The sequence below is a fragment of the Aulonocara stuartgranti genome (assembly GCF_965226115.1).
Source record: "Aulonocara stuartgranti genome assembly, chromosome: 20".
Lineage (NCBI taxonomy): Eukaryota > Metazoa > Chordata > Actinopteri > Cichliformes > Cichlidae > Aulonocara > Aulonocara stuartgranti.
Genome location: NC_138956.1, coordinates 31546391 through 31571171, shown reverse-complemented (window position 1 = coordinate 31571171; position 24781 = coordinate 31546391). Strand labels below are relative to the sequence as shown.

Below are 24781 nucleotides of genomic sequence, written 5' to 3'. Positions count from 1 at the left end.
GTCAGATCATTATTATTATAATTGCCAACCCAAGTGGGATCTGAGTCACACAATATGAAAACAATGTCAGTAACACTTGGATACCTTCATTGTGAAGCGTATTGGCTCAGCTTTCACTGACATAGCTGCAGTATTTACGTCGTGAGGTGCGTGCTGAGTGGATGGCAACACAAGCTCTGAGGTGTCCTACTGTATGTGCCAGGCTGTCATAACTTTATAATAAAATTAAAACATCCTGTGCAGAAATATCATGCTCGTGGTGAGATATCTTAAATGGCACAATAAAAAGGGAAATATCAGCTAATACCAGAATATCATATGATACAATACAGCCACATAAAAAGGATGGAAACTGAGAAAAGACACTGTGAAAGTCTAGCTTATTGTTAAGAGACAAGCAGCAGGAATGCAGGTCTGTTATGGCACAGAATGCAGTTATTTTCTGTACTGTTGAGAGCTAATTTCCTTTTGTTTTTCCACAGAGATATTTACAAGGGTAGATAACAGTGTATGCATGTGTTTCTATTGTTGTTTCAGACTGATAAACCGGCCAAGATCAGTTCAAACGCTTGGAATGCTTTGAGGAGCCTCGCCTCAGTCCTTTTATCGCACTGTTTACCCCAACATGTTTTCTCAGGCTTTTCACAGCAATGTTTTACTAACATTGAGAACACTGAAATGTATTTGTACTTAGTTATGCAGAATAAACAATTTTAGCAGCTATGGGATGGATTGCTCTGAACCCTAATGGTGGTGACATTGTTCTAAGATACATTGTTAAGACACAGTGGATACAGATGCATCAGTGCCAACCTCCAAAGCTGAAACATTAAGCTTCCAGAAAAGGCTCAAAAATGTAAGTCCTTGTGGCCACTTGAGACTTGCTCAGAAAGCATAGACTCACATCTTAACATATCCCATTGCACAGCATTAAAAAGGATGTTTGCTGCCTGGTGCAGATGGACATGTGCTAGAGTTAGGGGCATAGCTGCTTTATGTAACATCTCTGTTATATTTCAACACACTGAACTGGACCTTCTTAAAACAAAAAGGTGACACAACAGTGGCTACATCCATGTTTTACACAGTTTAGATACACATGCACTATATGAACAAAAGTACAAGGCCACCTGCACATTGCACCTACAGGAGCTGCTTGGCCATGGAAACCATGCCATGAAGCTTCTGACATACAATTTCTGTGCTGATATTAATGCCAGAGGTTTGGAATACTGCAGTTATTGAGCCATCAGAGCATGTGCCCGAGCTCTTGGTGACCTCACTCTGTCACTTTACATCATCTGCCACTTTGTGGCTAAGCGGTTGTGGTTCCTAAATGCTTGCACTTTGCAATAATATACATGTTACTGTGGAATAATCAGGAAGAACGAACGTCCATGAACTGACTTGTTGCAAAGGTGGCATTCTATTATATCATTTTAGAAAAGGAAATGTAATCAGAAGATTTGAGAAGGTCATGAATGAAGAAACTAGCAGAGAGCGGAGGGAGGATGGAGGAAAGTTAGTGAATCAAGAAGTGCAGAGGATTAGTAAGGAGGAAGTGAAGGCAGCTATGAAGATGAAGATGAAGAGTGGAAAGGTGGTTGGTCCAGGTATGGTGATGTCTAGGAGAGAGAGCAGTGGACTTTTTCTGTAATGATGAGTGCTTGATACAAGAAGCAGGAGAGTACTGGTACATATTTTCAAAAACAAGGGTGATGTGCTGGGTAGTAGTAACCAGAGATGGGCAGTAACGCGTTACTTGTAACGCATTACTGTAATCAGATTACTTTTTTCAAGTAACGAGTAAAGTAAGGGATTACTATTGCAAAATCGGTAATTAGATTACCGTTACTTTCCCGTAGGAACGCTGCGTTATTGCGTTACTAAAACCGTGATTTTTTTGCGAGAATGTCTCATGACAGTGACGTAAGCGAGTGCACTGTTGGTGACAACAGCTGTGTGCAGATCAACAATGGATCATAAATCGATTGTGGGAGAGAGTATGAGCGTGCAGCGTTTAAAGCGTGGAAGCACTGACCTTACTTTGAGTTTGATTCCATAAAAAGTGACAAAAACATTAGCGTCTGTTGTGCGTGGGAAGAAAACTTTTTACAGCGAAAAAAACCCCTAAATTTCCAAGCAAGCACCGAGTGCGCTACCACGTAATGGGAAATTCACAGAGAAACTCGCGGATTCTTCAACTGACTGCGGCACACCTGCACCAGGGTAAACCTCCGCCTACCCCCAGTCCTGCTTTACAGGTGAAAATAGAGCAACAGGACCGCTGAGTCTTTGACTTTATTTATTTTCTGCTGTGTTTTACTTGCATCTATTTGAAAGAGTGAGTGTAAACACAAAAAATATTTTATTTTATGTGCTGGAATGTGCAGAAAATAGGTTTAAATGTTAAACTAATTTATTTAAGTCAGAGAATGTTGCATATAATTAAATTTTTGCTTGATGCATAAAGTTAAAAGATTAAAACTGATAAAACAAGTTTTAAAAAAAAGAGACTTTTCCATTTGATTACATTTTGTATGATGGATTATGTAGAAAAAGTAGAATTGGGCTGAAAGATCTATCGCTTTATCACCTATTCAGGTTGTAAATCGTGCTTTTAAAAAGTAACTAAGTAACTAAGTAATTAATTACTTTTGAAAATAAGTAATCAGTAAAGTAACAGGATTACTTTTTTGGAGAAGTAATCAGTAATTAGTTACTTATTACTTTTTTCAAGTAACTTGACCAGCACTGGTAGTAACTAAAGAGGAATAAAATTGATGAGCCATACCATGAAGGGAAATGGTTGTTGGAGGTAGGTTAAGGAGAAAGGGGACAATCAGTGAGCAGCAGTGTGGCTTCATGCCAAGAGAGAGCACTACAGATGAAATGCGAGCATTGACAGTGTTGATGGAGAAGTACAGAGAAGATCAGAGTTGCACTGTTCCTTTGTGGATCTAGAGAAAGCATGTGATATAGTGCCAAGACAAGAACTGTGGAAGAGTGGCAGAGAAGTATGTGAAGGTGGTACAGACCATGTACGAGGACAGCGAGACAGTGTGAGGTGTAAGGTAGAAGTGGCAGATGGGTTCAAAGTGGGGGTGGGATTACATCAGGGATTTGCTCTGACCCCCTTCTTGGTTGCAATGGTGATGGACATGGTGACAGATGAGGTCAGACAGGAGTCTCTGTGGATTATGATGTTTGCAGACGACTCTGTGATCTGTAATGACAGTAGGGAGCAGGTGGAAGAGAGCCTGGGGAGGTGGAGACATGCTCCGGAGAGAAGAGGAATGAAAGTCGTAGAAGCAAGACATGTGAGTTAGAGAGGTGAAGCTGAGATGGTTTGGAATGCAGAAGAAGGACAATGGATACATTGGACAAAGAATGTTAACTATGGTGTTGCCATGCAGGAGGAAAAGTGGACGACCACAGAGAAGGTTCAGGGATGGAGTGAAGTAAAAAATGCAGATGGTTGGTGTGACAAAAGTGAACACTGGGAATAGGATGAGACTAAAATTCAGTGAGGTCTTTAGAACGACTTGGTCTTTGACAAATGTTTGTAAAGGCAGACTGCATCATTCGGTGCTTGGTTTTATACATTTGTGGCATTGGGATTGAACACATCTAAATTCAATGATTCCAATGTGTAGCTTAATCCAGCGGTCCCCAACCCCTGGGCCACAAACAAATCGTTTGGTACAGGGCCACGAGAGTTGAGGCTCGGGTGTGAAATTTATGGTTTTCAGGATTTTTATTGTTAACTCTGTTTCCCTGGGCCTTTTCCCGTATTGTAGTTGTGTATCGTATTTTGAAAGAACTATTTACGCATTACCATAGCAACCAGGGAGCATTAAGGGGCAGAGAGGAGGATGTTACTCTCAATGTTGTTGGCGCATTTCAGGAGGACGCTGCTAATAAAGTTACACAATTACTCAGTGAATTTGCATTTATTATTATATTTGCAAAAGACCACAGTTTTTGTCTTGGTTGTATCATTTTATTTTGTCGTATTTATCCGCAACACCTGAAAGGCCGGTCCGTGAAAATATTGTCTGACATTAAACCGGTCGGAACAAAAAAGGTTGGGGACCGCTGGTATAATCGTTTTGTCCATGTAGTGTTCATGCACAACAAGCACACCATTTAGTACCTCAATTCTGTATTTGCTAAGTAGGTAATAAACATCACCGTCAATTCCTCTTTTCTTCTTTGTACCACATCCAAGGATGGACACTTTGTAGCACTGTTTAATCTTACCTGATCATTCACACCACCCCTTCACTTATCAGTCACTGAAATGCTCTGCACGTCTTTCCCCCAGTTTGGGATTTGTTTTTAAAAAATAGGGAAATGCTATTTTCTACTAATAACAAGTTTTTTGTTTTGTTTTTTTCCATTTTAAACATAACATTTCTTCCCAAATGAGCTATTTGTTAGAGGAAATATTATAAGTGTTACAGTTGTCTAAAACATTTTAATGTTAATATGTGGTAAAGATGCTACGTCGCAACATGAAGCTTGAAGTTACTGAATTATTTTGGAATTTAGTTGTATTGTCTTTTTTTCCTCTTTCTTTGACATGTTTTTGCAAATATTCTTACTTTGCACCTCATGAAATTTATAGGTCAAATCATATCAGGGTTTTGGGCTTATCCAGTTTTGAGTTCTTTTTTTTAATTAAAATCCCTGCAGCTAAAATTTTCTAACTTTCTTAATAGTAGTATTTCCATTTAATTTGACAGAGATATTCATGTTCCCTCACATGATGAGCTCTGATAACTTTAGTGCTTGCACGTCATCACATTAAAACATCAAATAGCTCTCCAAATATTGCTAATTTTGAACATTTCCATATTTAATGTGAGCAGTATATATGAGAGAAAATAAATGTAACATGGACCCTTTAGTCTGTTACTGCAGTATGATCTAGAATATTTACGTTAATAGTGTGCCTCTTAATTTTAACCCAACATGCATATAGTAGGCTATTTTAAACTTATTTCACTCTTAGTGGCACAATGAGTCTATAGTTCACATCATGCTGTTCTTTTTAAATCATTATAGGTTTTATAGATTTTAATCTTAACCTAATTTTGAGGACATTTTGCTTTCTTGGCAAAACTGCCTGATTATTTGCTAATCCTCACAAAAATCCTAAAGAGCACTAAGAGATGAGATCTAATCACTTCCGTTACATAATTCTGTGCAGTTCAGAAAACCTTCGCCGGTTTATAGACTGCATAAAAGTCAGACATGCAGAAAAACAGAGCAAATTTAAGATGCAAGTGTGGCCAGTGTACAGTGGTTTGTGTGTTTGACCCTGAGGAGGAAATGTGACTGATGATGCCCCTCAGATAGTGGTTATTTTAGTCTGATCAGCTTTTTCCATAGTCATGAATCAGATGATGGGATGAGAATAACAGAAAAGGAACCCTGCTGTGTGGAGGTTACAAAAGCTGCAAGAGAGGGAAACTTTCTTGCAGCTTGGCAGGAATCACAAAATATGTCCGGCAACAATTAAGTCTCCTGAGAAGTGAGCAGGAGGATGTGCTTATTCAGGGTCTCTCGGCTCGGACTCAAACCCAGTGATGGTACACAAGAAGAGATCCAGAGCAGACAATGCGGTCTCTTTGCAGCACGCAGAATTTGCAAATATCAATCTGTCTATTCTCTGTAGCTGACTCCCAGGCTGCTGGGTTACAGTATGTTGTCTTTGGGTAATAATCGTGTGTTTTCACCTCAGAGCACCAGCGGAGACAGTGTTGAGGTGTAGCTTGTTCAAATTAAATTGAAATTGGTGGGGTGGTACAGCTTTACAGTGGGACACAGACAGAAACGGAGCCAGTAAATGAAGGATGAAGGTTTGTCTAGAAATCTATGTGTGTCTTGTGTGTGACAGGAGTGACAGTGAGACTGTGTGTGTGTGTGTGTGTGTGTGTGTGTGTGTGTGTGTGTGTGTGTGTGTGTGTGTGTGTGTGTGTGTGGGGGGGAGGATAGATGGGTGGGCTTTCACCCAGTTGGAGAGGGAGACGTATTGCTGCATTTTGAAGACAGTGTCTCCTCCATGCAGGATTGCTTCACTTGCAGTGTTGTATTTCTGGAAATCATCATATTTATTTTGCAGTATCATGTCAGCATATTTGCTTGATGTGTGAGTACGCAGCCTAGTTATTACAAAAGCAAATTTTCCTCTGATATTGAGATCGAACTGTGGAAACACCATGGAGAGTCCCTCTAAAATATTTCAACTACAGTTCAAACCAAAGGCTATCAATGATGTCAGTAAATGCAATACTTAAACTTATACGATCAAGAATAATAATTAAGACCTTGGTTTGATTGTGTCATTTAATTGGCTTACAAGTGTTTATATTTGCTTGTAGCCCTCTAGGTGGGGGTGGTAATCTCTGACGGCTTGGCTAGAGAGAACAATCTGTCTCCTTATAAGCATATTCAAATCTCCAAAGATCCATCACTGTCTATTGTTATTATTAGTTTTGGCATAAAAAACTAATTTAGCAATCACAGTTGGATAATTAAAAATCCAACTAAATCCATTCCCGCAGGAGTGAGTGCACTGGATGGCTGGGACTGCGTCGGGATGCATTTCATTTTCTGTGATGTGAACCTTTTAAAACCCTGGTTAATCTCTGTACATTGCTGGAAAAGTCTTTTTTCCTGTTTTGTTCTATTACACTGTTAAATAAAATCAGATTTTGACAGTGATCAACACAGAAGACCTGCTAAATACAATTTATCACAAACAATATCAAATACACTTTATTTATTCCAGAGTTGTCAAATTCTTTGGCAAAACAAATGATGTGTTTGAATAATTATTTATCCCCTTTAGTAATGCAGCACATACTAAACTGTGTCATATATTAAAAGTGACTTTTTTATATATAAATGGGAAGTTTTAAATGATTATAGTAAGCATTAAAACTCACGACAAACACGAGAGAAAATGCAAACTCCACAAAGAAAGGCCCCGGTCAGATGGAATCCAGGAGCCAATCCGGTCTTGAAGTCTGACGTCATTAGCCATGTCTGGGCCCAAAGTCCGCTGCAGGTCCCTAAGTCAGACGATCACTGCAGCATTACTGAGAGTTGAAAAACTGTCTAAATTCTTTCATCTGTAATAAAATGATCAGTGTTGCTGCTTTACCAGGTGTAACAATTAAGTTTAACATCCAGGCATTCATGAAAACAGAATTTATTAAATTTAACGGAGTTAGAAGTTAGCAGGAAGTTAGCTCGCTAGTTTCCACCTAAACATGATATAGCATGTTCTGACAGAGAGATTTCTGAAAGAATTAAAATGTACAGCTCTGCTATCACTTCCAACATAAATGAAGACAGAAAACTAAACAGCAGTGATGTTTGTAGGGTTACTGAAGTTGGACTAGGTGGTATATAATGATATGCTACGCGATCGCTAGCGACACAGCTATATTAGCATAATATAAACACAGTGAAGCTGGAGGATAAACGCTAACTTTTTTCCACTCGATAAAAGTTAACGTGAGGGTTCCCGATGGAGGACAAATGCAATCGCATGGCAGGATGCTGTAAACGGACCAAACTTCAGTCAGGAGAACAACTGAGATAATCCATCCACAATACAAGGTTACCGGTAGTTATTAACATACTACTGCATGGCTGAGCTGTAGTTACATGTAAGGTTTTAAAAACTGAGCTTAAAAATGATTAGCGGTAATAAAAACCAAGAGAGGCCAACAGTGATCACCGACTGTTTTTAGGGGCTTGTTGAGATTAAATAGAACAAGATTCAAACCATTAAAACATGTTAAAAACACAATAGCCGAGAGTAGTTTGGGCCCGGAAGCAGGATTCATCATGTCATCACTCAAAGCCCAGATAGCGGCAACCACCATGTGGCCTATTGTTTTATTATATTGAAATTAAAAATAGTTTACAATTATTATTATTATATTTGTATTCATCACGACTTAATGCATAACAAAATATTGCTGTAACTCATGTAATTCATGAGTTGCATAACTCATGAATTATGCAAAAACATACAGTGCAAATATATTTGCAAACATGTGAGCATATATGGATTGGATTATTTTCAGATAAGTATATGATTTTAACAACAACACCAACATGCTGCCCACTGAGTCCACCACCAGCTCCTTGCTCCAGCTGAACGTCAGCAAGACCAAGGAGCTGGTGATGGACTTCAGAAGGGGTCAGCACAGAGACTACAAGCCCATTATCATCAATGGAGCTCCAGTGGAGAGGGTGCAGTCCTTCAAGTATCTTGGTGTCCACATCTCCTCAGACCTGACATGGGCTGCCCACATTCAGGTCCAGACCAAAAAGGCTAGGCAGCGCCTGTATCACCTACGACAACTGAGGAAGTTCAGGGTCTCTCCAAAGATCCTCAGGATTTTCTATACAGGCGCTGTGGAGAGCATCCTCACACAGAACATGACATCGTGGTTTGGGAACAGCTGTGTGAAGGACCAAAAAGCTCTCCAGAGAGTGATCCGCACAGCAGAACGCTGCTGCAGGATTGCTCTCCCCCCGCTTCAGGACACCTACACCAGGAGATGCCGGACTAGAGCAGCGCAGATACTGAAGGACCCGTCCCATCCTGGCAACAAACTGTTCCAACTTCTGCAATCTGGTAGAAGGTTCCGCATCATCTGGGCAAGGACAGAGAGACTCAAGAGGAGCTTCTATCCCCAAGCCATCCGTGCCCTAAACACACACACCCGCCCTCTCACATCATCTATAATTGACTGAGACAGGACTCTTCCAGACACTAAACCAAGGCACAATGTACATTTCATTTCCTTTAATTTTAAATATGTTTATATTGTCTATCCTGTAAAATAGTCAGATGTCTATTCATATTAATGTACAGAATTCACCTGCTTGCTGCTACTACTGCACATTCACCCAATGTATATACTACATATATATATATATATATATATATATATATATATACACATACATATATATACATATACATATATATATACATATATATACACATACATATATATACATATACATATATATATATATATATATATATATATATATATATATATATATATATATATATATATATATAATGTTTTTCCTCTACACCCCCCCCCCCCCAATTTTTTTGCACATGTCGAGGAGCGTGTCAGGCTACATTTCACTGTGTGTTATACTTGTATAACTATGCATGTGACAAATAAAGAACCTTGACCTTGACCTTGCAATATTTAGAAAAAAACAAACAAACAAACAAACAAAAAACCCCATAATATTTAGTGTTGTTACCTAAGTACTAGTGCATAGTATAGCATAATTTCAGGAACAGAGTTGCAACTTTATAGTGATCTACCTCAAACTGTCTGGATTCCGCCATTTGGTAAGGCATGTAATCCAAGCAATTATGAAATCAACAAACTTTACAGGATTGAAAACACCTTTACACTCATCCGCTGAGTTTCCCTCAGGTACAAGAAGAATCCCCTTTATTAAAATCTTCCCTTGTTAGAAAAAAGTCATAGAAGTCACATTTGTGAAGCTTACTTCAGATACACACATTCTCCTGACAGGCTTTTAAAGCAGTCTTTTTTTTCTGACAGCATCTTTCAGATTTCACATTTGACACGTTGCTTTTTTTCTGCCATGAAGACATTTTAAGTCTAGCCCACCAGCTTTAAGCTATAAACAACCCCGAATGCAATAGAAGGCTGGTGACATCAACATGGAAATACTCAATAAATCTTCTCTACATCCAACCATATTTTCTAGAAATGATGTTTATGCACTGCTAATGACTAAGGATTTGTTTTTCTCCCCAATTTATCTAAATGTATGTGTTAGTTGTTGGGAGATGATTGGGCTAGACTGTGGGTGCACACCGCATATGACTTTATTTCAAACATTTTGTTTGGTTGTAGATATTTATGAATGAAAAACCGACATTAAGAGCAAACGTTTGGTAAAGAATCTTACTATGATCATCCTAAGACTCAGCACAAACCACACAGGTCTGTGCTTTTTGATCAAAATGACTGATAGCAACCAGGCGTTACACTCAAACAATCCATCAACTGACAACCAGTTTTGATTTAGAAATATTGCTGACTGCTGCTGAAGTGAGTGTGACCTTACTTCATTTATGAGTCACATCCTATTTGAAGTAGAAAGGAGAGCACAAGGAAAAAACGAAATAAACAAAGCCTCTCCTTCAACCAAACAGTTTTATTCCTTCCAGAGAACATTGTGTTCGTGTAGCATAACAGTAGTAACTAAGAAGCGATGCAAAATATAGATTCTGGGGTCTTTAACCTTGTTACCCTTATTTTAGTGACAGTGTGGACACAGGACCGCTCATTCAAGTAGTGAATGTTCCCAATGATGTCACATTGTCATTGTTTCTGTTTCTGCTTTGATTAGTGCTTTTTAAAAAACACAAATGCTTTAGAGTCCCAGGTGACTCGCCCGCTTTATTAAACTGAGCTATTTATTCAGTTAATGTTTGCCACAGGTACCAAGTGGGTATGGTTATTCTGTCAGTCATTTTAAAGAGGAGCTGCTACATCGCTGTGTTTATCACCTGGATAAGGAACTTTCCAGGCTGGAAGTTTTCCGAACATTGGTGATGTTGTCGGATCTCTTTGAGACAGCTGAGCTGTGCCCTGGTCATGCCACACATGAAAAAGAAAACTGATCCTGCTACACTGTAAGCCTCAACCCGAGCAGCAATGACCCTCTTGGGAGCGAGAAAAACTTCACCTGCTGATGTGACCGTGCAACGCTTGGCTGGAAAATCTGCTTGAAAAAGGGGTTACCTTTGCTCCTGAAGCACTGACAAGAAGGTAGCAAGTGTTTGTTTCTCCTGTCACTTGCCGGCATGCTCTGAGCAACACATGAGATAAACTGTGTGCTATCAGTGCTTGAAGTGTGCGTTTAGTTTTAGTTGTTTTTTTATTGTTTCTATACAACAGTAGTGAGAGATTAGTTCACATTGCAAGCAATGAATCAGAGTCATTCCCGGTGGGTGTTGGTCTCCACCAGGACGGTAATCTGTCAAAGGTTCTGCTCATAACTTTAATGGACAGACTTTCTCGGTGCAGCCAACAGGAGGAGGGTGTCAGATCTCAGGATCTCATCTTTGCTTTTTGTAGATTTTGTGGCTCTCTTGGCTTCCTCCAGCTCACACTGGGGTGGTTTGCAGCTGAGTGTGATGTATCAGGAATGACAATTAGCATGTCCAATCTGAGTGTATGGTTCTCAGCCAGAAGAGGGTGGGGTGCCCACTCTGGGTCAGGAATGAGGGGCTCCCCTAAGTAGAGGAGTTCAAGTATCTTGGGGTCTTGTTCAAAAGTAACGTGAAAGAGCATGAGACTGACAGACAGATTACTGCTGCAATGTGGATGCTGTACTGATGTGTTATGCGATATGAAGGAGAGAGGAGGTGAAGCTGTAAATTAACAGGTTGATCTATGAGTCTACCCTCAGCTACAGCCACAAGCTCTGGGTGGTGAAAGAACAAGATAGCAAATAGAAGCAGGCGAAGTCTGTTAGCTTGCGGAGCACAGCCAATCCGGAGGGACTAAATTCAGATGCTTGAACCAGATGAGACGGTTCAAGCATCTGAATTTGATGCTTCCTGGATGCCTCATACATAAGGTTTTGGGCATGTCTGCAAGGAGGCTCAGGGGAAGGACATGTTGGAGAGATTAAGTCTCAGAGCTGGCCATTTGTTCTTTAATTTCAGTTATTTAATATTTAGGTCAAAATGAGCCCAGCTGGTCTCATAATACAAATACAACAATAATAATATTTACTTGAAATTACTTAAAGCCTGACACCAGAATCAAAACACAGTAAAGTGGATTATACTTTGGATAAAAGCTGAAAATTGTATTAAAGACAAGTGCAGAATTTCATTTTATAAAATATGCAAATGAATTCTAGCTATGCAAATTCAATATTTGTCCTTTTTTATTATTTAGATGAGGTCAATTTGATAACGAATAATGCTCTGATTAAATTTAAGTGTTGCTATTATAATTATTTTGGTGTTATTTGTTCTTGATGCCTCGAATCAGTCGTCAGTGTACAGGGCTGACATCCACCAGTTTAGGGTTGAAGATCTTACGTACCAAATGTTTGAGTCTTCTGAACTGGTGTAACTTCTATAAGAAGCAGTTGGCATTAATCAAATCCCAATCCTAATCCTAACTCTAGATGGACTGATAACAGCCTGTTGGATGTTGGTACGGTTGCAGAAAGAGGTTTCAGTTAAATGCTACAGTAAATCACAGTGGTTAGCACTGTTGCTTGCGTGGGTTTCCTCTTGGGGTTCCGGCTTCTCCCACCATTAAAAACTTAATTAAAACCTGAGGTGATTCACCTGTTATTGTGCCCTTGTGCAAGGCACTCACCTATGGATGCAATTAGTCTCTGGGCGTTGCTTCTGCCCACAGCATCTGATGCTAAAGATGAGATTGTCCTGTTTATACATACACATTTATCCAAAATACTGATATTTAAAACTCCCATAAAGTCTCATTTTCATTTAGTTTTTTCAAACACATACTGCTGGAAATCTGAATATATAGCTCAGGCAACGTTATGCTGGTGCTAGAAAAAAGAAGCATATGAAAGCGAATTTATAGAGGGGCCAGGTTTGCCACTTTCCCAGCTGCTGGACCAGCATGTCCTATCTTTGCTTGCATCCATCCATCCATCATCTTCTTCATTCTTATTTTTGTAAGGAGACTTATTTTGAACCTGTGATCTGCCTGCGTGGATTCTTTTTTATGATGCTCAGAGCTTTTTATATATATAATCCACACCGTTGTTGGAGGAACTGTACTGTAAATCCTATTTTCTCCAAGCTGGTATGTCTCTGTTTCATTTTGAGAAGAAATCCATTTCGGCCCTCTGCTCGAGAAGTAAGAATCCATCCCAAAATGATCCTCCGAGACACCTGAATTGTAGCAACCGCAGCACACTGTTTATAAATATCTTCTAGGTTTGTCAGCTTGTCCAAACATTAATACCCCTGAGAAACAGCATCATGAAAAATGTAAGTTGTTTCTCTGTCTGGGCCTATTAAATCCCCTATTAAGCTTCCAAAGGCAGTCAATACCCAGTGTCTGAACCATTTGATTCACTTTAGAGATCACATCTCACCTTGCACATTCTCCAGTCACACTGTGTTTTGTCTTGTTGCTCAGTGCTGACAGTGACACCCGGCTGAGAAAAACACAAAGCTTTTAAGACAGCTTTTAAGATGTATAAACATCCCACTGCGCTCTCTTATAACCAATAATTTATAAAATGCCAACATCCCAGCCAATAAAAGCTTTAATTTGACACTTTAATAGTCTTTTTGAAGTGTGTGCCAAGTCCAAGAATTGTTCATACATGTAAATTGCCTAAAATGAGAACGAAAGCTTCTGACGCGGCGTTGAAGGCGCAGAAAGGTTAGACCGAGCTATCTAGTGTTACAGCTGCTAATACAAACAGCAGCACGGCTAACAACTGCATAATCTGTCTGGATATGACAGCTGGCATGTATGGAGTTACATAACAGATGGCAACAAGCGCTCTATAACTGCGAGGCTGCTGTGCATCCTTGCAGTCGTTTCCTCGAGGAGAAATCGAAGTCCATAACAGGTCTATTTCTCTCACTCGGAAGCGCAAATCTCATCACCGAAGACTGAGACGTTATCCCTTCCTCACTTTAATACTGTGACACGTGGCAGATATCCTCACCGCAGCACAACTTAATCCGTGACTCACTGAGCGTGCATGATAAAGTGCCGTCGTCCAACTTCCTTGTCAAATCGCTTCTTTAATTAATACAGATATCGATCAAAGCCATATTTTTAATGGTTTATGTGGGCCAGTTGTGATAGGGATTATTTTCTTCACTTCCTTCAATAACCCTGGAAACTCTGAGATATGGTGTACATCATCAGAAATGATTGATTTTCCCAATATATTGGATCAGGACCTATGCTGTCATTTAAGAAATATAGAAAAAGTATCACGGAGCAAAGACAGAGATGTGGATTTATGTTTCACTTGAACGTTCATTTATGATGGTTAGTATAAAATAACACAGCGAAAAAACACTGATGCCAATAATATGTCTTTATGTCATCAATTATTTTGTCTCATTAGAAATCGACATTTTTTAGAAGCAGAAGAAATGCAAGTCTTTAATAATAGCTGTACATCATCTCTCAGAAAGCGATATTTCTCAGCAGGCTTCTTTAAGAAAGCACAACTACAGAAAATGCCTAGTAACATTACCCCGAACTCACTATCAAAATGTCCCCGACTGCTTCAACCAATGAATGAACTTAAATCAAACAGGCCGGCCTCGGCTGCTCGCAGTTTGGAACACGAATATTATCAGTTAATCAATGCGGCACCTCTTCTTTAGTCCGTAAGTGATGTGTTTTGACATTTAGTGCTGAGCTCTCATCTGTGCTTGCACTCACAAAAGATCTTACGTAATCACTCAGAGTTAAATGACAATAAAAGTTTCCTCTTAAGGGATATCACAAGGCTGAAGCTTCCAAACGTTAACAAAACAAATCATCCCTCTTTGATGTGGTAATACCACATAAAGCACCAATTTTGCTAGATTATTCAGGAGAAATCACAAATATTTATGTATTTTTGCAGCTAATGATTATTTAATGTGAACTTAATGAACTGTCGAACAAATTGGGGCCTGAAGAGTGCACTTTTTATTTGATGAATAATTCTATCAGATAGCTGAGGCTGAGATTATCAGCGCTGCAAGCTTTCTTTTTCCTGTGAACAAGTAGTATATAATTGTGCAAACGATCAGCGTCAGTGTTATTGATTTTGTTGGTGAGTCACATCACCTGCAACCAGTGTTGGGGAGTAACAGATTACATGTATCGGAGGTATTTAAAATACAAAATATGAGTAACTGTATTCCGTTACAGTTACCACTTAAAAATGTGGTATACAGAATACAGTTACTTTGTGGAAATATTTTTGGTAATTCCACGCCGGTGGAAATGGTAAATGGTATGTTGTATTGTATAGCGCTTTACTCAGTCCCTAAGGACCCCAAAGTGCTTTACACTACATTCAGTCATTCACCCATTCACACACACATTGGCAAGCTACATTGTAGCCACAGCTGCCCTGGGGCGCACTGACAGAAGCGAGGCTGCCGGACACTGGCACCACCGGGCCCTCTGACCACCACCAGTAGGCAAACACGGGGTTAGTGTCTTGCCCAAGGATATTTGGCATGCAGCCAGGAGGCAGCCTGGGATCGAACCACCGACCTTCTGATTAGTGGCTGACCTGCTCTGCCACCTGAGCTACAGCCACCCCTTTTATAAACACGCTGAATAGTTTTCTATACGAGATCGCTGCAAAAAGTGCAGTCTTGTCCACCCTACTGGTTCTCATTTTATATTAAGATTCAAAAATCTAGTTGGTATTGGTATGACGAGCATCCTTCAGTAATAGTAATAAATCACACAGCAATAGTACATTCATGTAGTTGTAAAAAGCATGACAATATATTAAGTAATCCAAAGTATTCAGAATACGTTACTCTCATTGACTAACGTAGTGGAATACTTTACAAAATACATCTTTGGGGCATGTATTCTGTAATCTGTAGTGGAATACATTTTAAAAGTAACCTTCCCAACACTGCCTGCAACCCATGTGGGTTGCAGGTAATGCAGGTTTCCTACTGCAAAAATGTCTTAGTGTTTCTAGACCAACGGCTGGCACGCCCAATATTCTTATTGGTTTCTCCCAACTTGGTCAGGAGATATTTTTATCATTAATAAGACACTTTCTCCATATGCATATTAATGTTGTTGGACTATATTGCCAACCTTCTTTGATTGTCACAGCAAACCTAACCTGGAGCAGGTTTATTTAGTTAAAACAAGATGTAAGACAGACCTAAATGGTGTCAGTGAGTCATGGCCACTCCATTCATACAAGAGGAACCAGTTGCAATCTGTGCATTAGTAATAAGATTTCAAGTGGAAAGAATATAGCACAATCGTTATTATGATCCTTTAGCTTACCCTGACTCATTACTTTTTGAGAGGTGCCACTTCAGCCAGGAGGGAAAAATTCACAAATAGGGTTTATTAGCACCTATATTAGAAGCCAAGTGTTACATTTCCTGCCGCTGCTGCCAAATAATTATAAATGAGTAAAAAAAAAAAAATTACACAAAGGCCGTCCTTCCTTTTACATCTTCGAAAATTTGCTGTTATGATGATTTTGGTTGATACCCAACCAAAATGTGATGTTACATTAGACCCATCTGGTTCTGACTTGTTTTTCTTTTGTTTGTTTTTTCAACCTGTCCTCTTTATATTTGCTGTAACTGGGAAGAAACCCTTAAATGCACCTCTTTAGCGTAAAGTGTACATAAATGTAATAGCTTCAAAGGAAGAAAACTGAAGCCAAAGCAGAAGTGCCTAAAACTACACATAGGAAAATAGCCTTTGGGATTCCTTTATCCATAACCTTGGCGAGTTTATGATCTCAACCACTATTTCAGAGTCTTATTTAATAAAGTAAAAGCTCTGCTTTGTGCCAGGGTTTTTAAAAAAAAAGAATATATGTCAGGTTCTGAGGAACGTTATGATTGACAAGTTAGCATCAGATGAGCGTGTAGAGTGCATCTTGGATTATTCAGATACAAATGATCATAAGATCATCAACACCATGGACATATAAAGGTTCAATGCAAGTAACATTTTGCTTTTGGAATTTGATTCTTCTACACCAATTCTCACACTTGTATTTTTCTTAGTTTAAACTATCCTTGGATTATTTTTATTTTTTAAGAGGGCTTCTTCTGTGAAGGTTAAGCTTTGTTACCTTAGAGTTGTTCTAATTTCTGCTTCCTTTTTTTAACTACTATTACTGGTGTGCTGTAGTAGAAGCATATTAAAATGAATGCATTTCCTTAAGGTGAACTGTTTATCTGTTTAATTTGTCTGACGCCACCACTTCTCTCTTGTTTGTGCCGCTTTTGTGATTCCTTTAGGTCAAATTATCTGGTTCCTCTGAACCCTCCAATACAAGTTCTCATTCACTTCAAGTGAAACTTTTGCCCTCCCATGTTATTCCTTCAGCCAGAGAGTTGTCAGTCATGGTTTCCCTAGTTAGTCAAGAGTATGCGGGCACCTCGTACAGCTGAAGACATCTATTCTTATCAAATTGTCATGTGGCTTTGAAGAACAGAGCAAACTGCTCTCGCAAATGAAATGGAGTCTTTGAAGTGACGTAAGCAGACCAGGTTCTTTGCACCTTTCACATTTGTTTTGATTATTTGGGATGTGGACTGAGCTAAAGGCTTGAATAGGGCAACAGCTATAGCCGGTGACTCTGCTCAAGTCACACAAGCGTATAGCTCATGATCACAAGATAACATTAACACAGAACGTGAGACCAAAATAAATGTTCTGTATAAAAAACCTGGAAAAGGTGTTATGTAGCCTGCTGTTACATATCTGTTTTTCAAATAAGCAGCGTGAAAGACTGCAAAAATCTGGTCAGAGCTGTATGTTGTGTAGCTACTTTTTTATTAAATATTGTACGTAACGCAGCCATATTTGTGCCACAAATACAGGCAGTTGCTTTTTGAGATACTGGTGGGACAGAACCAAAGAACAAATATGAGCATGTATATGAATTATATCACTGGGGAGGTTTTTTGTTTTGTTTGGCCTTTTTTTCTGTTGTTGTTAGTTTAGTTTTTTATTAAAACAAATTTAACATTCAGCCTCCTACTCCAATAACTTTCATGTAAAAGTCTACAAAAGTATTTCATTTCAAGTCGCATTTGTACATTTTTAATAATATGCTAAACTCTCAGTGTGATTGAGATCTGTGTCTCAAGGTTCATTATCCTAAAATATTGCAGAATTATTTAAAGCACAAGAGGATCCGACTATAACTATTACCCTTCACCATATTGGAATGCAGCTATTCTGGGTAACTTGGCATTGCGTCTGAAATATGAAAAAAATTGATTGTCCCATATTTCTCCTAATTATAACAGCTGTGATCAATTTTTCCGTTGTTGTTTTGTCCAATTACTTGCTTGACCAAATCCCCACAGTCCTCTTGGATTGAAGCTGGAGCTCAGCAAACGAGCCACTGCCTAATACTGTGTGGAACATTTATCCATGATGTAGAGGTTCGCTTTTCGTGTAAACATATTTAATACCAACTCATTAGCTACATCTAATCCCACATTTATCCTCATAATTTGACTTCCAATCTTGAATGCTAATGAGACAGTAATTATGCTTTCAGACATGTTCCAGTCCTTAGGTATAATTCAATAGATGCAGTCAACACATTTGTCCTGATTTTATGCTTTAGTTGTTAGTGTCTCAGACTGCGCGCTGTGGTCTAATATTCTGCTGTTATAGATAAAAAGTATATTTATCATTCTTGAACCATGCAGCAAATAATTGACCAATTATTCAGTAAAAAGGAAGTGCACACTCTGCATAATGTCAGGTTCCCAAAATGCAGCAAACCTGTTTGTGTAAATGCACGGTATGCTGTTGTTACTTGTGATTTAACAGCTAACAGAATGGGCCAGGTGCTTTCTTCTGCAGTGAATTACAGCAGAACGGCCAAGAAAGTAACTTCCAGTGGTGAAACGAAGAAGATGAAAAGCGATTATGCGAGGCTGTGGTGAATAGTATATGATGATGTATGAGCCAAACAAATCTACTTTTGGCTTTCACACAACAGCACATAGGCGGCTGTTACCCTCATGTAATTAATCTCCATAATCTTTGCCTTTTCAATAAGGGTGCTAATCTAGAAAAAGAGACAGACCTCTTCACAAGCAGGCACTGTTTACAATGTTGATTACTTCCTTTGTTGTTGTCAGAGTTTGCCTGAAGATACATTAGCTCCTTTCTTATGATAAGCTAGATGGCGTAGATCTCGATATGAGTCCGATCAGTAAGATACTGAAAGAAATACGTTATTGTTAATATGCATGCATGCGGGATTTCTCAAGATAATCCCTGCCCACACACACACACACCACACAGGTGTGCACTCACCATCCCACCCTATAGGGGACAAAAAGATGTTTTCCTAATCGGATTTCTGAGCTCATCCTATGATGAGAGTCTGCCCATTTTATTGATCTTATGTTATCTCAAATTGGAAACCTTTGGTCCAGTAATGAGAGATAGATGGAAGGACGTTTTAAAGTTTCTCTATTGATACCTCAAACCAGGAAAAAATAAATAAATACAAGAAATTTCAAAGTAATGCTTTCCTACCCTCGGAGTTCCTCTGTAAAGTCAGTACTCTAATTAAGAATACAAATAAATCAGTTTTTCTCTGTTGCATTTAATTTCTGTGCATGCATGGAAAATTACATTTCACACCATATTTCACTTCATTTGATACTTTCCAAATATTATTGTTTTACAACACTAAATCTAACCAGAATTAATGTCTGTTAATGTCTGTTTGATCAACAGAAGCCCTTTCTTTACTGAGTGATAAGGTTAAATAAAATCCATATTTATTAAAAGCTATTAGTACTTACAATTAATCAAATGAAAATCACGTCTGTGCTGTGGAATGGTTTAATTTATTAAAGTGGATATGGAAACTTCAGCTTTTGCAACACAAAGCTACTTAGGAATGGCTTAGCAAGGGTCAACGTTGTGGAGTTGCCAAATCTAAATGTACGTGTGATTATTGGTTACACACAAAACACGTCACCATCTTTTTCTTCAAATGAAGTGCAAACAGAGCCTTCTCTATCCCCCTGAGCTTTTTTATTATCTCATCTTGGTACTATATGTGTATTTTATTCAATGTCAGCGGCCCCCAACCTTTTTTGCGCCACGGACCGCTTTATGTCCGACAATATTTTCTTTTTTTTTCTTTTCTTTTTTTTGCCTGTCCCGTTTGGCTCTTTTGCCATCAGAATTGTTGTCTAAAGGCAAAGAAAGATGCCCAACGGATTTACTTTACCAAATTGACCATCCCAGCCTTGCCGTAATGGTCCATTTGATTCACCTTTTATTGTTTATTTTATTTTCACTTGCTGAATACGGGACAGACTTGACTGGGGGAAAGAAGGGGAGAAAGAAAGAGGGAAAGAGAAACAGCTGAGAAGAGGGATGGGGGAGAAGGGCAAAAAACAAAAACCAACAGAATAAGCAGAGAAAAAAAATGCATATATCGATCACCTGGATCACCTGTTGAGAAAGAAAAAAGAAAACAAGCAGAAGAAAACAAGAGTAATAGAATAAACAACATCACAATGATATATGGGAATATGACAGTAAATACTAAATGTTAAACATTATTGTGCAGCACATAAGATCAACAGCACACAGTGTGCTTTGAGGTAGGAGCCAAAAAGGGTGTAGTTTGTGGGTGTGACCACCCGTGTGTACACCTGTGAGCATGAGCGCGCTTGTTTTTTTAAAAGGTTCCTTCATGTAATGATCTGCTAGACAATATTTTCACACCGGCCTTTAAGGTGTCACGGATAAATACAACAAAATAAAACCAGTACCAGTTCCAAAAAAAAGAAGAGTTATTCATAACACACGGGAAAAGACCCAGGAAAACTCAGTTAACGAACCCAGGGAAACCGAGCCTCAACTCTCGCGGCCTGGTACCAAACGACTCACAGACCGGTACCGGTCCGTGGCGCGGGGGTTGGGGACTGCTGTTCTATGTTGTAAATAAAGGTTAAAAATCAGCCTATTCATTTGCATAATGTGATATAAACATGGATAGCTTTGTCCAGAGAATAAATTCCGTCTGTCTTTCTTGAATTTATACATCTGCCTCACACACTACTCCCAATTTGTATTTTACATTTATGTTTTGCTGTTAAAAGGTTATTTTCTAGTGATCAGTGCACATCAAGCGTGTGACATCATTGCTATGAGGCAATAAAACACGACAACTTCTGAGGGGCTGAATGGTTTTCATAGACATTGTGGCAGCATGGATTTTGACGTTACGGAGAGTAGTTGCACAGCAGCTTCATCTCATATCATTGTCCCCAAAATGGCAACTGACTCATCTGTGCAGCATGTGTATGACAGGAATTACAATCAAGCTGTCATTACCTTGAGGCCAATTGTACTGGTAATTGTGAGAGGATGACAACAGGTTGGCCAGAATTAAGGCTCATCTTCCTTTGGCTAGTTCAGCACCTGCCTGCTGGCCACAGGCCGAATTTTTTTCTGACAGCCTCAGCAGGAATGATTGATGCCTGAAGGCCTCTGATGGGTGTGTGTGTGTGTTTCTCAGTGCCAAGCTGCTTTATCCATCCAGCACCCTCTCTTGAAGCTCATTTAGGTCGCACCTGTCATTGCACACATTGGTTGCTTGATGTTTTTTCCTTATAGGCTCGTCGTCTGCGGACGCATACCCTTTAAAGAAAAGCAGCTACTGTGCGGTGATGATAATATTCTGGAAATTGTAATCACCTTTAGCAGATGTCTGGTGCAATGTAGGTTAAGAAAGGTGTAAATCTACATTGTTTAGCTGATGCTGCACCATGCATGTCACTAGGTTTTTCCTGCATCAGGTTCTATAATGAACAGAAATGCTGTTTTTTGCATTGTTTCAGAGTCAACAATCACATTTTTTATTTTATAAAAGAAAAATTTCCATGGGTTTTCCATCTGGATTCACCCAATCCCTCCTCCCATACACGCACATACCATAGGACCACCTATAAAGAAACAGTTAAACTTTTTCTCTATTGTTTGGTGTTGATAATCTCAGTATTTGCCGTGTGTACAATGACCTGAATGCACTGCAGTATACCAAAGTCTTTATCCTATTTTTATGCCACACACTCACAGCTCTTTTAGCTCCAAAGAATTTTAAACCTCCCAATGTCCTGATACTATTGCATTTTTCATTGGTATTTTAAGCAAAGAGTTGTGAGGTCTTAGAAGTCAGCTGGCATTAATTCCTCTGAGGCAGAGGGATTCAGCCTCTCCCTGGAAAGAGGCTTAAAAGAAAGTTCTCCTGCTTCCAAATGACTACACTTCTCCTTTCTCACATACATTTTTATATTCCTTAGTGGACAGGAGAACAATAGATAATTGAACGTGACTACGTTTAAAATACAATAAATTCTTTTATTAGAAACTTACTGGGGTGTACTAGACTTGCATATGCAAATACGTTCATTTAACTAAGTTTGAGAAGTTGACTAATTGTCTCATTGTTCTCTATGTTTGTGGGAAACAGACTGTCAGGGGTGCAGGTGTATACATAATAGATCAAAGCGAGAAGAAATACGAGGAAACTGAGATCGTTAATCCTGCTTTGTGGAAAAAAAACATGAAATTTAATATATTTTTCAAACTACCATGATAGCAAATTTGAGAAACCAGTGACCAATATCACACAGAGTTTTTTCCAATGATGGTACAAGATTAAATTAAGTGACATATTCATGATATGCTGTACATTTTAGGTTCTAATAGCTGCTCGCTATATTAAATTTTATCTTTAAATTAACTTCTCCATTCGCATCACATTTATTCTGGCGAGGTTGGAGAACCAGCGGTTGGCGTGCGTGTTGCGATGGGATGAGGTTTGCACAAAGCCGGCTTTCTCGAACAGGGAAATGGCTGCTGTCTGTGGAGAGCTCACATCCAGGATTAGACGGCCGAAGCCTCTCTCTTTGCAGAAATCCAAAGCCTTCCGTGTTAACTGCGAGCCCAAGTTTTTGCGGCGCCACGAAAATGCCACGACCATGTGACACATCTCACCATAACTTCCATCCCCGGCATCTTGAGCCAGCTCAGAGCCTCCTCCCGTCACTCCGCCATTCCAGTCTTCAAACCTTTCGCCTTCTTCCTCTCCGCTTTTTCCAGTCACTGCCACCATCCCTACCACCTTGGATTGGCCATTGATGTCTGTCTCTGCTACCCAGAAGCCGTTATCTGGGTTTTCCAGGTAGCTGGCCTGAATGTCGGCCATATCTGCGCTTTGCCTCCTCATCATGTAGCCCTCATAGATATCATGGCAGCAATAATAAATAAGGCCAGCCCATGCACTGCCAAACAGTAGAGCTTGGAAGTAGGAGCTGCCTCCAAGCACATAACCAGCCATCGAAATGCTCAGAGCAACACCAATATGGTCTGGATGGCTCATGGCCTTGAAAAAGGCTGGGTAAACATGCTCAAAAATCCCATCCTTAAATAGTGACATGACCACATGTTGATCTGAAGGTCTATATTCCCTGATGGAGAACTGAACTGCATGTTAGAGGAAAAGAGAAGGGAGGGAGAGAATGAGAGCTCGGTGAGACTAATCTGCCTGTTGTTGCAATCAGAAATTCCTGCTGGATTTCACAATGGGCTAAATATGCTCACGTAACCTGTTAAATAAATATAAAATAAATCACTATGCCTCTCACTGATTCTTACCCTTTTCATTTTTAATTCATTTCTATTCCACATGAAAATGCCATTTTCATGTGACAACCTGAGGTGAAAATCACAATTAAAATTATTACTACTATTAAGATTCCAAGAGTGAGAGTCATTCTGGGGATGCAATACAATTAGGTCTCAAATGTGCTAATGATCGGAATCAAACGAAGGTGATCCTGAGGCAACAAACAAAAGCGTTTTAGTTTTATTGAAACGTGTTTATGTCATTAAGGGTTGTTAGTACTGCCATTCATCTGCACCCGTGCTGTCTTATTAGTTCTCTTGTTCATAACCAACATGACAAGAACAACAACAAAAATAGCATAAAAGATGAAAATAATCAGAAGTTTAACTTACAATTGTTTTTCTGGGCCATGCTGACGCCTTCCCCTCGTCTTTTGGTCTTTTTCTCACTCTGACAGACTTAAAGCTGCCCCAGACTTAATCTACAGATTGTGATAATCAGCCATTCACAAAAGGAATTGAAATTAGTCTGAGCATGCTCACCTATGAGTTCACACCACACACACACACACAGACCTGAAATGACTTTGAAGTATAACTGCTACTGTTTGTATAAAACATTGAGGTTTATATAAGAAATTTTACACTTTGATTTAGATTCTGTGGAAGCGTGCTTTAAGTTAATTGAAATTAAACACAGGATTGTTTTGGTTATTTAATTTTTTTTAACTTAATTGGGCTTAGTCAACAGAGTAAAGAACTTCATCACTGGATTTGTCAGGGAGGATGAGCACAGATCCTGAACATATTAAATCAGAAAAATGATCAGAATGTGAATTCAGGAACCATTCGAAAACTTCAAAGATACTTCCAAGAATAAAATGTTCTTATTAATCTCTTTTTTGGGTGCTTCAGTTTTGGTGGTTTTCTCTCGGGAATCTGCTTTGGATCTCCAGACCGCTTCTTCTGCACAATATAAGGTGAAAGTAAAATTAATATTGTCTAGGCCCCTGACATAAAAGTGTCCTATAGCGCTGGTGACAGTGTCTTGTGCAATAACCTGGTGGCCCTCTGACATGATTAAATTTCCTCAGCAGGAGAAAGGCCTTTACACCTGTTTAAATCAATAGCACTGCCTCATGAATCTGTGAGCCCTGGAAGGTCAAGCAACTGTGGAACTTTCTGAAACCATTTCACATCTGCAGAGTGAATTCTGAATGCAGAAGTGAAACCTCCTCCACTCCTGTAATCACGTTCGGTAAGCATGTGAGCACACTGTGTTCTGTTGATCTTATGTGCTGCACAATAATGTT

The 24781-nt window shown here is 39.3% G+C and overlaps 1 protein-coding gene across 1 annotated transcript; it reads right to left on the bottom strand.

Moving 5' to 3' along the window:
• Positions 1-21719: 21719 nt before the first annotated feature.
• LOC309697413 (putative N-acetyltransferase camello) lies at positions 21720-23969 on the bottom strand. The gene is made up of 2 exons (XM_082519290.1): positions 23862-23969; positions 21720-23327 (listed from the first exon to the last, which is right to left on the bottom strand). Exons 1-2 carry the CDS (start codon positions 23878-23880, stop codon positions 22576-22578), a joined length of 771 nt encoding a protein of 256 aa, XP_082375416.1. The 5' UTR covers positions 23881-23969; the 3' UTR covers positions 21720-22575.
• Between the last annotated feature and the right edge of the window lie 812 nt (positions 23970-24781).